This window comes from Microchirus variegatus (assembly GCF_963457635.1).
Source record: "Microchirus variegatus genome assembly, chromosome: 8".
NCBI classification, from domain to species: domain Eukaryota; kingdom Metazoa; phylum Chordata; class Actinopteri; order Pleuronectiformes; family Soleidae; genus Microchirus; species Microchirus variegatus.
Window position 1 is genome coordinate 12,246,179 of NC_139809.1, and position 15,516 is coordinate 12,261,694.

The 15,516-nt window shown below is 39.8% G+C and overlaps 1 protein-coding gene across 1 annotated transcript in view; it reads left to right on the forward strand.

Moving 5' to 3' along the window:
• LOC310931021 (solute carrier family 23 member 2) overlaps nt 1-13,671 on the forward strand; it is a gene marked incomplete at both ends in the record, with an annotated part of 42,444 nt that extends 28,773 nt beyond the window's left edge. Inside the window, 5 exons of the mRNA XM_083894095.1 lie at nt 2,356-2,609; nt 5,039-5,203; nt 8,813-8,921; nt 13,307-13,402; nt 13,493-13,671. Of these exons, the coding sequence (XP_083750221.1) occupies nt 2,356-2,609; nt 5,039-5,203; nt 8,813-8,921; nt 13,307-13,402; nt 13,493-13,671 (803 nt within the window). The remainder of the gene's footprint in view (nt 1-2,355; nt 2,610-5,038; nt 5,204-8,812; nt 8,922-13,306; nt 13,403-13,492) is intronic.
• Between the last annotated feature and the right edge of the window lie 1,845 nt (nt 13,672-15,516).

Sequence of the window (15,516 nt, forward strand, 5' to 3'; positions counted from 1 at the left end):
AGTGATCTCTGGCTACCAGACTGCAAGATTGAGCGTTGGTTAGCTAATAGAGACATTGGTTTGTGTATCAAACAGTGAAGCTATATAATGTACAGTTGTCATAATGACAATAATAATAATTATAATATAGTTAATGCTTGACATCAAGAGTAGTGGGAGCATCAGCAGTCAGCATCATTACCCAAGATGATGATGAATGATGACATGTGATGACAAGAACGAGGCTGAACTGAAAGACCTCAACGGAGTCGTGTTCGTCTTTTAATCATAGAATTTCCTCTTTTAAATAATAATTAAATATTAATTTTAACAGATAGGGGCACCACCCTGAAAAACAGGGGAAAAGACATTCAAGCCACACCTTTACAATCAGTGTATAAAAGACACAGAGTGTTCCTTTAAGTGTGCGTGAGAGCGAGCGCAAGACTGAATGGCGGGTCTTTGAAAGCACAGTGCGTTCTATGAAGGAAACAAAGGACCACGTGCAACTTGAGTTGATGGCAGCTAAAGCCACAACAGACTGACGCAGTCTGCAATTTCTTTTATGCCGCCATCTTCTCAACACGTGATCACACACAGATACAGGTACTAAGTATCTGTATCTAAGTACTTTGTAATCCGAGAAAACAGATAGTTTGATTGGGATCTTCCCTCTGATCACAGAGTTCATCTGGTCATTTTGCTGGAAATCTTCTATCTCACAACGTGATTGCATTCTTGCCGAGAGCAGCGGCGCGATAAGGGAAAGAATAAACGCACACGACACGAAATAGAAACTGTTACCAAAGATAAAAACTTAACAGGAACGTGTGGGTGTGCAATACAAACAAGTTCAACACGCGAGAACATAACAAAACACAGAACTTTAAACTAACTCTGCCCAGAACACTATGCCGATACTGAAGTATTCAGTCCATCTTTCGGTCCGGTCCAGATCTGTGGAGTTGCGGACTTTTGATGGGCTGTTGTGTCGCTCTTTAGCGAAACAGCTGTTGATCCTCCACCTCCAAGGAGGTGTCTGGAGTCCTGGAGTGCGGTGGATCCAGGTGTGGATCCCGAGGGCTGGGGGATGGAAGTTGGCAGCTGCCAAGCTTCCAGGTCGGGTCCAGATGCAAAAACAAGTTTCTCACTCAACCAGTGAGTGTGAAACTGGCACGACTGCTTCGGAAAGGTGTATCTCTCCCAATGCGGCGCAGGGAAGAGCGAAAAGGGTCATACCGTATCGTGGCAGTCGCGGCCGCATGGGAAGATGTATTAAAGTGTCTCCATTGTTCCTCAGCATCAGCTCCTGCTAACATGAGGTGCAGCGGCGAAGAAGAGGTGAAGACAGAGGAAAGGGAAAAAAGAGGAGCAAGAAGAGTTAACCTTATAGTTTTATAGACTCGGCAAGTGGGGGGGACCATTGTAAAACAGAGACAAGGAATGTTAGAAAAGGGGTCCTTGAAACAGTCCGTTTTGAAAAGGCGGATTCTCTTCGATTTAAAACTCTCCATGTGGAGTTCAGGCTTTCTGTCTGCTTATAGACCCCAACACATCCAATCACCGATCTCCACCAAATTCGCTCAATTGCCCGACCTCACACCACAAGATTTGTCTTTTGTCTTTATTGGAATTCAGTCACAGGCTGGATTGGGAGCTTTGGGGGCCAGATTCGGACCCGCCAGTTGATGATCCATACGATATACCTTTCACCACATGTCAAAAATGTACCACACAGATGGGCTCAGTGGTTGCATCTGAAGTCAAACAAAAGACTTGGAAGTATAAATGGAGGCATAATGTGTGATGGGACTATTATCCATAGGCATACAAGCTGCTAAAGTTCATATCATATTTACTTCCAGTACAATTTAGAGACTGTTACGTAATTTGAGAGTGGTCTTAAGAGACCTGAAGATGAGTATGATGAAGACGATGATGAAACAGTATTATATAATGCCCACAACGTCACTAAGCAAAATGTACATGTAATACTAATGCCACTTCTATATCATGTATTTTTCTATTTTCCATTGCACATACTGTACTAATGAATATGTATCACAAAACAATCTGGCAAAAAATGATGTGCCAAATTTTGGGTAAGGGTAAAAAAAAGGGTAAGTTGCATGTGCTAAGAAATCCAACAAGCCAACAATTAGGGAGATAATATTAAGGGATAAATCTTAGTTTGTGAATGTATGAGAGAGTCTCTTCCTGTCTTTTCTCTGAATAAAAAATAACAATACTACAGCTGAAATATTCACTTTAATAATTTAAAGAATATTAGAATAAATATTGGTACATATATTCTTTCAATCTTTTTCGTTTGGTTGTATATGGAACCCTTTATTAATGCCGACTCTGTGCCCACAGGTCAGTGGGGCATGCCCACACTGAGTGTTTCTTCGGTGCTGGGTATGATGGCAGGCGTCTTGGCATCGACCATGGAATCGATCGGTGACTACTACGCTTGTGCTCGTTTGTCCGGCGCCCCTCCGCCACCGACTCACGCCATTAACAGGGGGATCGCCGTCGAGGGCATCGGCTGCATCATCGCTGCACTGTGGGGAACTGGCAACGGCACCACCTCCTATAGCCAGAACATTGCTGCACTGGGCATTACCAAGGTATGACACATGTACTTCCGTTCAAAAGTTTGGGGTCACTTAGGAATGTCCTTATTTTATAAGGAATATAACATTAAATGAATCAGAAATACACTCTATACATTGTTAATGTGGTAAACGACTATTCTAGCTGCAATCGCCTGGTTTTTAATGGAATATGTACATAGGTGTATAGAGGCCCATTTCCAGCAACCATCTCTCCAGTGTTCTAATGGTACATTGTGTTTGCTAATCGCTTCAGAAGGCTATTGGATGGTAAGAAAACCCTTGAAAACCCATGTGCAATGATGATGGCACAGCAGTTGAAACAGTTTTGCTGGTTCTTTGATGCAAGCAAAGTTGTTGATAGAACAAGGTACAGACAGATTTTATAGTTTTCATTTTGGCCACAAGAGGCTAGCTTGTATGGGACGCAGAGTCTTCTTTCAGGTGCATTATGTATTGGTTTATAGAACATTACTGGCAAGTCTTTTTTTTTGCCAAGGGCTGTCTTTTGATTTGTGAAGGTTTTCTGCCAGAGAGGCTTTAACAAATCAAGTAGAGAATAGAAAACAAAGCAGGTTGTGGTGGATCAATGTGTCAGGGATTGACTTTTGTCCAAATACTGACTCAACTATATTGGCTGACCTTAGTTTGCCAGAGTTTTAAAAATTTGACTGGGTTGCATTACAAGCAAGAGGGTAATCTTTACAGATCATCTTTTTCTCCAATCTGAAATATAAACACAAGAACATCGCTTCACTCAACTTATTTTGTCTTAAAGCAGCGGTCGGTCGCCTGTTCACTGAGGCACAGATCTGTTGTCTGTTTGGTTCTTTTGAAAGTTGGGTTAGTTTATCGTATTTTTATTCACATGCCTCTTCATGCCTCAGTCCTGACTTTAAAGGTCAGAGCAAACTCAGGGTTAACTTCACCTCAGCAACTCCCACTGAAAGAATTCCCAAAGGAACTTTTTTACTGCTGGTGCTCCAACATGGGAAGTGAAATGGACTTTTATGACCTGAACCTTAAGGGGCCTAGAGCTAGTGTGAGGTATATTCAGCCTCTTTAGGTCAAATTTGTCCCACATTCATTGATACAAAACATACAAAACAAGAGTAAACGAGTCTAAGCAATTCATTATTTCTGTGATAAGATACAAAAACAACCTAAGTGGTGACACGGCAGAAGTTCCGATTTAATTTTAAGGTGGATTAAACCACAATACTTCACATTTTGACCCTGCTAAATGAGTCAAAATCATATTTACAAGACAGCGACTACGTTGTGTTTCAATTATGAGCTAACAAACGTCACATGTGAGGTTCCTCAAAGGTCCATTCTTGGGCTGCGTGTTTTTGTCATCCATGTCCGATCCAATTACATTTTATTTGTATGGACCCGATTCATAACGTCAATTATCAATAACCTTATGATTATTAGAGAGAAACCCATTTGGAACACAATGAGCAAGCATTCCTTTTTCGGTCACAGAGTTTCTTTATGATTTTGTTGCGAGAAAATGTTGACTGTAAGTCTGTGGTGATATTTGCCGATTAATTGCAAATAATTTAAGTATTTTATATCATAACCGAAATAAAACTATTCATTCATTCATTCATTCACTTGGCAATAGTGAGGAGAAAAAAAAACATCACATACCATAGAGATGGAAATAATGCTACACGCTTAGAGATAAGGGTTCCAAAAGGGTCCTCTACAAGGGCTGAGGTTCTACCTGGAATCTTTTGCTTCTGAGGTAGAATCTTTTGCTTTTTTCAAGGGTTCTTGGTAACACTAATGGTTCCAGAAAGAACCATTTTGATCCAGAGAACCCTTTAAAACCCCTTTCCTGAATAAAGGGTTTTACAAGGGTTCTTGGTGGAACCCTCCAAAAGGGTTCCAGGTGGAACCTTCATAAAAAGGTTCTAACTGAAGCCAAAAAGGGTTCTCCTATGACGACAAGCCGAAGAACCTTTCAGGTTCTACTTAGCACTTTTATTACTAAGAGTGTAGAACAGTCTCACTGCAGAGCTGCACGCCAAGCCAGGGTGATAATGTTCCTATACTTTATGGGTATATGTATTTCTGTTTTTAGTAGGCTGTTTCACAAGAATGGCATTTCAAAATTATACATCGCTGTGCCAAGGTGTGTCAGCTCAATCATCAAACTTGTGTAAATAACGGCCTGTCAGATTGCGCCTCACATCAAAGCCTATGCTGCTGCTCAGCAATCTACGCACTCTGTAGCCTGATTCCAAGAATGTTTTATTCTTTTCCTTCGTCAGCCATTTTGCCTTTATACTGTCACCTTTGATTCATCGTGATCATCACTCTCCTAATTGTATCTCACGCACCATTCTGGTGAAAAATAAAGCTGGCTTCTAAAAAACGATAAAAATTAATGAATATGCCACTCTGCTGGGTTTTGTGTTTTTTTTCTTTGCCAGGTTGGCAGCAGACTGGTCCTCCAGACAACTGGCGTTCTCATGATCTTACTGGGAATCTTTGGGAAGTTTGGAGCAGTTTTTATCACCATCCCTGACCCAGTCATTGGGGGCATGTTCCTTGTTATGTTCGGAATGATCGCAGCAGTGGGAATTTCAAATCTTCAGGTAGGATCATTGAAATATTTCAACAATATGATTGTATAATGCAACATAACTTTTTGTCTTTGGTGGATTTTGTTTGACGTGTATAAGATGCTGACACAATGAAAAAAGACTGTAGCCACTAAGCAAAAGGTTCACCTAATAAAATCGATGCACGCCTAAGTCTACAATATCTTACAAAACTGTTTTATCTTTCCAGTCGATAGCCCTTTTTGTGCTGCTTTCATTTCATTCAACGCACCAAAGTCCATAGAGAAATACACCGTTTTTTTATGAAACACAGGGACTTATGGACTAATTGTCTCCACGAGTGGTTGAAATCCAGCAATAGACTCAAGAATCAAGAAGTGTCCCCGCAAGCTACTTCTCTACGGGGACAATCGGCGGTTTACTAACTCCTGTTTCCAGTGGCTAAATGACAGTTTTCCCTGTGTCACCACTGACACATGCTTGGCAAATTCAGTGCTGTCGGTGCCTTTTTACAAGCACACTTCAAAAAACCCGCACTTTTTTTATTCTTTTCATGGCATCTATGGCTGTACGTCAGCTATCGAATACCATACCATTGCTTAAAGGTCCAGTTACTGTCCCTCAGGAGGCTGACTCTTTGATGCTTACTTGGATGTCTCCCAAGGGTGAGGATACACAGATTAGAGTTGAGGGGGGGGGGGAAGTATAGAAAAAAAAGCTCTATTCAGTATTTTAACACATTATATTTCTGTAAGATTAAAGCAGGAAGTGCGTTACGCCAAATTTCCCAATAAAACCATACCAGAAATTGAAACACCAGAAAATACCAGATGGAAAAAAAACCTCTACCACAGCTTTGAAAGACGGAAAGTGACTTTTAAAAGTAAGCAGTATGTATATGCAGTATTACCCTCAATAAACCTTGGGAAATTATACAGCTTATCAGAAATCACACAGGGTTCGATTGTTCTGATTCAGTTTTGGCTTCAGACTGCAAAAATGTACTGAACTGTTTTTTTAATGAGCGTGTAAATCCAAACAAACAAAAGCCACACAGCAGGTACTTTGACGTCTATAATAGCTGGAAAGGTACATCCAAGATAAATATACGCGCAACAGTGACTCAAAGCCAAAGTTTCACCCAGTGTTTTGTAACAGGTTTCTTTCAACTGTGCCTGTATAAAAAAATGAAACACGATAGCGGGCTTTTTTATCCATTTTCTAATAACTATTGTGTTTGTACTGAATAACTTCAGCTCTGCCGAGTCCAAGTCACTGGTGTCAAAACCTGGAGGGAGGTGCAGTTTTTTTTACATAATAAAGTAACTGTCACTTCAGACGGGAAATGTCAGTATCAGTTGCGACATGCAGAACAAAGTGGGCCTCCATGTCTGCGTTGATGCTTATGAAGCTTTGAAGTGGGTTTATGTACGCAAGTCCCTAAGGACAGATTTGAATTACGTTAAAAAAATAAGGTTAACTGAAATAAATTCAGCTATCTGAAGAATATGTATGGTGCTTGCTGTGTTGATCTTTATTTTTGCAACTGGAAACTGAGATTTGTCTGTGTGAAATAATGACTTCAGATTAACCTGAGGAAGGTTGAGCCACAGAGGATGCATGAGCAGCTTAACTGTGCCACCAAATGTCTTACTTTTCATTTAGGCACGTTGTCAGATTAGAGAAGATTCACTGCCACACACTGAGAACACGGCTCTCACCTTATCCACAAGCCGAATGCTGCTCACAGCTCAATATTTCCGTACCTATTGGGTTCCCTCAATCCATACCTTTTCCCCAACAAGGATATTTCACAATAAAAGCCTTGCAATAAAAGCCTAGATTCCTGGCATTTAGTTGAGTACAGGTACATTATTTTAAGGGCCAATTCCAATTCCTATCTTAACCCTCAATTTTAACCCTCAAGCTCAACCCTTAATCTTAACTGGCCCTCAAAACCAAGTGTTGAGGGTTATTTTGTCACTTAGAAATGGGACACCCCTTAAATGCAGATACGTCTTCAGACTGTAGGGGGCAGAATAACGCGAAAGCTGCGTCCAGTCTGTCAACTCCAAAAAAGAAGAAGAAGAACACATTTACATCACGATTATTTATTACGATCCGTTTGTTGGATTAGGTTATGATTAAGTTATTAGGGTTGTCAGTTAGTTATAAGATGATACTCATACAAATACCACAACCACAGACATATTCAGCTGACAGTTACCACAGACCACGGCTTATTGAAGAGTAAACGATAGCAAATGATGCGTGTGTGCACCGGCCGGCTATTGACAAAAGATCGTAAAATAAAAATAAATGTTACGCAACAATGACGTCAGTAATCCATAATATGGGCCTAAACTAAGATAATACAATGGTTTTCATCATTTTTATATCTCTATTAACAACGAAAATACTTAATTTGTAGCGTACTCGTTTCGCTGCATTTGGCGCCATCTTTGTTATGTGAAAACATGCAATGCATTCTGGGTAGCCCTTGCTCCCAATGGTGGTCTCGGAAAATCTCACTATTGAGGGCGATACAGCCCTTAAACTTGCCCCTCAACTTAATTTTTCTGAGAATCGGGACAGCACTTTTTTCTCATTTTTGAGATTGAGGGTTAAGACAAGATGCAAAGGAACAACCAATGTGGCCCAGGTCTAACACAAAGTTACCGATAGAGGCTTTTGTCATTGGACTCTGGTGCAGGAGAGTTAAATGTTTCGATGTAGAGAAGAACAAACTTCGGCTTTCTGTTTTAAGATGCTGTCTAACGGCGAGATAAAGCGGCAAACGTATTATTAACATAGCAGACACTTAAGCTGGCAATGGTTTTCACATCAGATGAGTCTTTTGTGATGTCATTAAATCTGTTTTTGCTGTTCCTGTTGCAACCGTGCTATCACTGCACCTTCCCACTCCCAACAGCTTTTCATCACAGGGAATGCACACTATGACTATACATATATATATATATATATATATATATGTATATATATATATATATATATATATATATATACATATATATATATATATATATATATACATATATATATATATATATATATATATATATATATATACATATACATATATATATATATATATACATATACATATACATATATATATATATATATATATATATATATATATATATACATATATATATATATATATACATATATATATATATATATATATATATATATATATATATATACATATATATATATATATATATATATATATATATATATATATACATATATATATATATATATATATACATATATATATATAGGTACAGTATTTTGCCACAAACCGACTTAATAATAACCCCCCCCCCCTCAGTTTTGCAGGACTTCTCCATCCGAATCAACAAATGGTCAAAACATATTCATTGACGTAGTTGTCCTCCTTCTGCCCTGTGTTATCCCATCATGACCAAATGCACGCAAATTCTCCACCAAAAATAAATTCCCAGTCCTTTTGGAGTGCAAGATTATTTATAATCACATTTCAAATCACGGACCAACAAAATAATGGTTAGCAACCGAGAGTCAGTTAACCAATTTGGATGAATTATATAACAACTCTTTCCACCCTCCCCTCTGTTCCCTTTTTTTCTCCAGTATGTGGACCTGAATTCATCACGTAACCTTCTCATCCTTGGCTTCTCTACCTTCAGTGGACTCGTCTTGCCTACCTGGTTTCACTCCAATCCTGGCGTCATTGATACAGGTGATTTTTACACAGACAATCGTGTCATACGACGTGTGCGTCGTACGTTGTGATCCGAGCTTTTCTGCTTACCAAGAAAGTCTCTCCTTCCTCTTAATGCATGTTAGTGCGTGTGAGATCTTGCCATTGGCAGGAGGGAGGCTGGAGGCGTCACCGTCGAAGCATTTCATTTTGATTCAAGACGTTTTATACACAGCGTGGCCTTTGAACTATAAATACAACACTGGCTATTTCACAGACTGAGCATCAACGTTCAGTGAAGCTGATCCGTTGTTAATGATCAGGAAGGATCGAATTAGTGCGGAACAACAGACTGGAGACTCGTGGCAACATCGGATATGTCCTCGTACCAAAAACCGTTTGCCCTTCTAATTAATGTTGCGTGAGAAAGACACAGAGGACATTCTTTGAGAATCTTTTTTGAGACAATAATATTTGGAGGGAAGGGACATTTCAGGTGGGCTTGAAACCATGCTGTTCTATCTCTTTGGGCTTTTATACGATTGTTCCTTTTCCATACTTTATGTGAGCAACACCAGACACACACACACACACGTTTTTCACAGTGATGATGTGGGTTCACTCGTCTTAAAAGGGAAGGCTTTTGAAGGTACAGACACAAAATCACATAAAGGTGCCTTTTCAGTATAGATCAAGAGTATGATCTAAATGATTCACGCACATAGTCTCATATTTTTATCCATTTAAAGACTAACCCAAACCCTAACCCTAACCCCAAGGTCTTATGCCTAACCCTAACCCTAACCAGTTAATTCCTAACCCTAACCTTGGAATGGAACCACAATTCAAATGTTCATGTTAGCACTAAACTGAAGCAGTTCCTCAGAAATTTGTCATATTAGGACCAGGTTTTGGTCTCAGCGTTTTATGCCAGACAAGGTCGTACAATCGAGTGCACGTTTGTCATCTCTGTTATTGATAAAACAAAGATATAATCCACAGACAGTGCTGGAAAAGAGATGCGGACATCCAGATTGTTAATCCTTTTTTCAGTGGAACAACATGGCCCTCTGACAGTGGCAGGCAGGTTGTGCTCCCACTGCTCCACTTACAGATTACACTTGAAAAGATTGCAGTGCTTCTGCCAGCCTAAGCTCCTCAGGTCAATGTGTTCCCAAATCCCACAGGCCCATATGGCAAACATTTGGTTGCCTTTAGTCTTTAGCCTAGATTTGAAAGTGGTAAGGAGAGCATTTTTAATTGTCTTACCTGAGCCTGAGTCCTCATAATGATTTTTAGGTGTTTGCGGAATAGAAATGTGAGTCATTTCTTAGTCATGTGGCCAGACCTATAGGTCACATGGGTTCAATAGGCTGTTCGGTCTTTAGAGAATACTCAGTGAGGCTTTTACGGACTTACTTATCTTCACAGACACACAAGACAGTGTAGAGTTAATAATATAATAATGAATCCAATGGAAATCCATGGAATTTTTTTTTTATTATTAAATTTTTTGACTTGTCTGTACCATTGCTAACAGATTACACTGACTCATTTAATCTGACCTTGGTTCTGGTTGAAAAAGCTGGAATGTGGTAAAACTATGGGTGAAAAACAAACAAAAACAAGTTCAAAAAAACCTCAAGAGAGGAAACAGGGGCGCTCAGTTGACAGCGGTCAAAGTTCATGCATGACCACCCACGTTTAATCCTGAAGGCTGGACTGTGTTCCTCTGAACTAAGTGGCTGCGGTTAAAAAGCTGCTGGATTATGTGTTTTTCACCTCATTAGTGTCTCTCCCGGCTGATTTGGTCGAAGGAGGGAAAAAGTGGTCAAGAAACGTAAATGAGACTAAACAATACCGGAAATGATCCCTTTTTACGTGATAATAATATAAACACACACGTATATAAGTGCACCAATAATAGAACTGATAATGCTAATCCAGCTATAAAAGTCGAGCAGATTAAGTTAGACCAAGTGAACTTTGACAAAGAAAGTCTGACCAATCAGAGAAATCTGAGAAACAGCTCCACGATCAATCACAGGCTCTCAGCTAATGATTCCCTGCTTTTGATGACACACTGATTGTCTTGGCCACTTCCTGTGAAGCCCCATCAAAAGAGCAATCCTAAAGATTAAACATCTCATCTCTGCAGACATTAGACCTTGATCCCCATGAGTCATGTGATGCAAGTGTGTCTTAGGAAAGTGCTAATCCAAAGTTCAACACTGGCATCAGGGCTTGTCTGGTTCTCTTGGGTCTAGGCTGCTTACCTCCCAATCCTCTTGGCTGCAACCCAAGTCAGTGGCTGTAATCTGGCCTGGCTGAGATAAAACACTGTTGCCCACGAGTCTCAACAGTTCATAGCGACTCATAGCGACACTGAAGAGGAAGCCTGTCAGTGCTCTTTGTAAACAAACTGCTGCTCGTCCAGACGTCTTTAGATGTACAGATTGTGAGATTTAGACTCAGCCCAGCAGGTGCCCTGAACTTTTGACTGCCACCTATTTTGGCAGAAAACGTGTGTGTGTGTGTGTGTTTGTGTGTATACGTGCATTAATGCATGGGTCTGTGCGAGAATCGAGATGAATTCCTTGAACAAGGGTGTGTGTTCAGGGACAAACTACGTCAGCGCTGTTTGCGATTCTTGATTCAATTCGATTCAACTTCATTAGGCAGTTTATTACCTAGGAGGGCATTATGAAAGCAGGGCACACAAGCGTTCACAAATTCAATGGCGCTCTGTTTTCACCACCCATGTGCTGGTGGCAACACATGCCACATGAAAGGCCAACTCTGAATGTTGGAGACTGAAGTGCCACAGTGGTCCAGTGATTACCGAGGCAGCTCCTCAGCCACTAAGCATTTTCTCATAAGTCCAAATATCGGGACTCTCCTTTGAAGCCCGCGGCTTAATGTCTTCCATTATCTGATCGGGTGAACACTGCCAGGCCTGACATTTGACCTTTAGGGGAGATCAATCAAAACTGCCAGTTTGGCTCATGTTAAATGTTATCCTTATCTACCCTTGTTCACTTTGAAAAGCAAAGCGATATATACACCACACTGAGCTGCAAGTCCTTAATATGATGTGAAGTTTAAGGTCGTTTTCACACCTAAAAGTACCGCCAGACTCCGTACGATTGGGGACTTGGTTCAACATTGCTTTCAAGCTGCACTCGCATGCAATCACACTAGGGTTCAAAAGTTTGGGGTCACTTAGAAATGTCCGTATTTTTTTAAGGAAAAATCAGAAATACACTCTATACATTGTTAATTTGGTAAACGACTATCCTAGCTGCAAACGTCTGGTTTTTAATGGAATATGTACATAGGTGTATAGAGGCCCATTTCCAGCAAACATCTCTCCAGTGTTCTAATGGTACATTGTGATCGCATATCGCGTTAGAAGGCTATTGGATGATTAGAAAACCCTTGAAAACAGTTTCCCTGGTTCTTTGACAAAAGCAACGTTTGAAGGGCAAAACCATTATTTCTAATCTTGTCAATGTCTTGACTTTATTTTCTATTCATTTTTCATAATGAATTGATGAATAAAAGTGTGACTTTTAATGGAAAACACCAAAAAATTGTATAGGTGACCCCAAACTTTTGAACCGTAGTATAAGTATATAAATCTTCATCATCATCACTGTCATTCTTAAGTAGAACACATGCACCCAAATGAAAAGGGTTACATGCCGTATTCTCCCTGCCTGATGGTAAAATCTCCAGCAGACCAGTGGAGCAGTGAGATTTATACCGGCGCCCCTGATGGCCAGCTCAACTGTGACAGATGGGCTAATGTGTTTGGGTAAAAGAAAGTGAGAGAAGAGAGAGAGAGTGTGTGACAAAAAGAGAGAGTGTTGGCGGGACAGCAGTGCTGCAAACAGTTATAAAATCAAGTAATTGCAAAGGCTGAAAAACTGCTGTCAGTGTCTGCTTTTAATATTCCATTGTTTGTCTTTTATTGTCCTTACACATCTATTGTCTGCGCATTCTCCAGAGTGCATATTTTCAAGAAATATCCGAGACGTAAGACATTCCTGTGTCTACATGACATGTTCATGTTGAGGACTTGTTAGACATGTTTTAATTACATGGCTCAGGGATGCAGACAGAAACATTTTGTTATCTGGCCAAGAAATCCAGAAAGCATGTGTGAGACCCATCCAACAGACAGATTGGAGCCGGACTTGGTATGAATTAGCTGTTATTCGATCCTACATCTTAGGCCTCAGTGGCTGTTGGTTTTAATTTGAGGGAGACTGTATTTCTTTACCGTTGTAATTGGCTGAACTAAAACCTCTCGTCTTCATGTGGAGGAGGCAAGAGCAAAGAGATGACAGATTTGTAGATGTCGCTGGTAAATGAAAGGTAACACGCGACGTTGACTCGATTTCGTTTCATTTCATTTGCAGGAATAAAAGAACTGGACCAAGTGATCGTCGTGCTCTTTACAACACACATGTTCATCGGAGGATTCTTCGGGTTTGTTCTGGACAACACTATTCCAGGTCGGTGTCGTGCAGAATACAATTATTAGACAGGCTATTAATCGCTTATCAGTCTAATCAGTAAGGTTTCTTTTTTCTATCTTTCTCCAGGTACCGAGAAGGAGAGGGGCATCAACAGTTGGCAGGAAAAGGTGCAAGATGATGGCAAAATGGCTTGTGACCTGTCGTGCTATGATATTCCTTTCTGTAATGGGATTTTTAAAAGGTTCAGATGTTTCCAGTACCTGCCTTTCCTCCCTTCTTACAAGACCACCCAGCAGTCCAAATAACCAGGTGCAAACTTAGAGTGAATGATTGATGCTGGAACCTTTCTTCACATTTTATATTCAGGTATACAAAAATGTCAGTGTGGGGCCATAGATTTTTTTTATCACTGAGCCTTTTTGACAATTTATTGATCCAGTTTTTTCCTCACAATTTAAAAAGTTTCCCAAATGGAAAAATAAAAGTGTAAATCTAAAAAATACATATATTTAAAATTCAGCAATTCAGGCTGAGCTGATGTCTGACTCTCTTTATTACTGTACTATAAGACATATTTAATGACTAAAATAGCCACAAGCAGTATGCTACACTGAGAAAGGTCCAGTGTGTAAAATGTTGAGGTTTCTGTCAACACAAACAATAACAATATTTATAACTCTCTGCATTGACGTATTAGCTCCAGAAAATGAAGAACTGTTGCGTTGTCCTCACCTAAGAACAATACCATTGAATTACATGGGGAGCAGGTCCTCTTCCATGGAGCCTGCCATGTTGTACCTCCATATTTGTACAGTAGCCCATAATGGACATACCAGACTCTAGCAGGGGGAGCTTTTTGCATGTTTTTGTGCTCTGGTCTCTTATATACATTTGGATAGGGAGAGTTTTAGCGAAAGGAATTCATTACACACTGGTCCCTAAATAAGAGGCTAAAATTGCGTTCATGATAATTTGACTTTTAATGAACTCGTAAATACGTGCAGATTTGGCGCAATCTGACACTCTAAATTGACCGTAGTTGTGAGTGTGAGAGTGGACGGTTGTTTGTCTCTATGTGGCCCCTGTTATGTCCAGAGTGTACCCCGCCTTTAGCCCTATGTCGGCTGGGATTGGCACCAGCAACGCCCTCATTTGGAGGATAAAGTGGTAGAAGATGAGTGAGAGTGAGTGAGTGAACTTGTAAATGATAGATACATACGCACACAACCGCAAATCTGTGGTTCCATTTCGCACTATCAGGGTCCACGTACTTACAGTATTCTATTTCAATATCATTTCCTACACCCAAACCCACACAGAAGGAGTGTTTTTGTGCAAACCTGACCTGAGTACGATGCAGTTAATGTAAGCTGCGCCTATAGAGTAAAAGCTATAATGTGCTATTCACCAATCTACAGTATGTCCTGTCTTTTAATGCATGAATCGTTTTAATGAAGTCAACATGCCGTTACCTTTTTCAGACTCTTGTGAGACAGTTTAAACTGTACACTGTATATTACCATTGTATATGGCTTCTCAGATTGAAATACGTTGTCCAATGCACTTAAGCCATGATGAGAAATGAGAAAAACACATTTTTATAAAACACAATATTGGTTGGTATAGTTATGGAATGATTTGTGTCCTGTGAGGAACTAATTCTCACCAGTGCCCCAAAAACATACTGTACACACGGTCATGTGTGTATACCAATACATTAAGTATAATTAAGTATAATTCAGTGGCACAGAACCAGAGTGAGAAATGTATTTAAGTGTCATGAAGTTAAGCCACTGTTGAGGTGTTACAAAAGTGTTGAAACTAACAAGATGTTTGTTTTTGTTTGTTTGTCCCAGTTGTCTCATTACTACCTCAGCAGCAACACTGACTACATAAACACAATGTTTGTAAAAAAGACTTATTTCCTGGAGCTGTTTTTATTAACACTACTGCTTTGTACCTTTAGTTTTTGTGTCTATTTTACTGATGAATTTACATTTAATAATGTATAATCTTTTTTTTTTTACTATAACTTTGAATCAGTGCTACAGAGTGGTAACAACAGTTGTTGTTAAGTAATTTTGAACTTAATAAAGACTTTCTCTCTCATTTGTACATGGGGTGTTAATATACTGTATACACGTTTTATC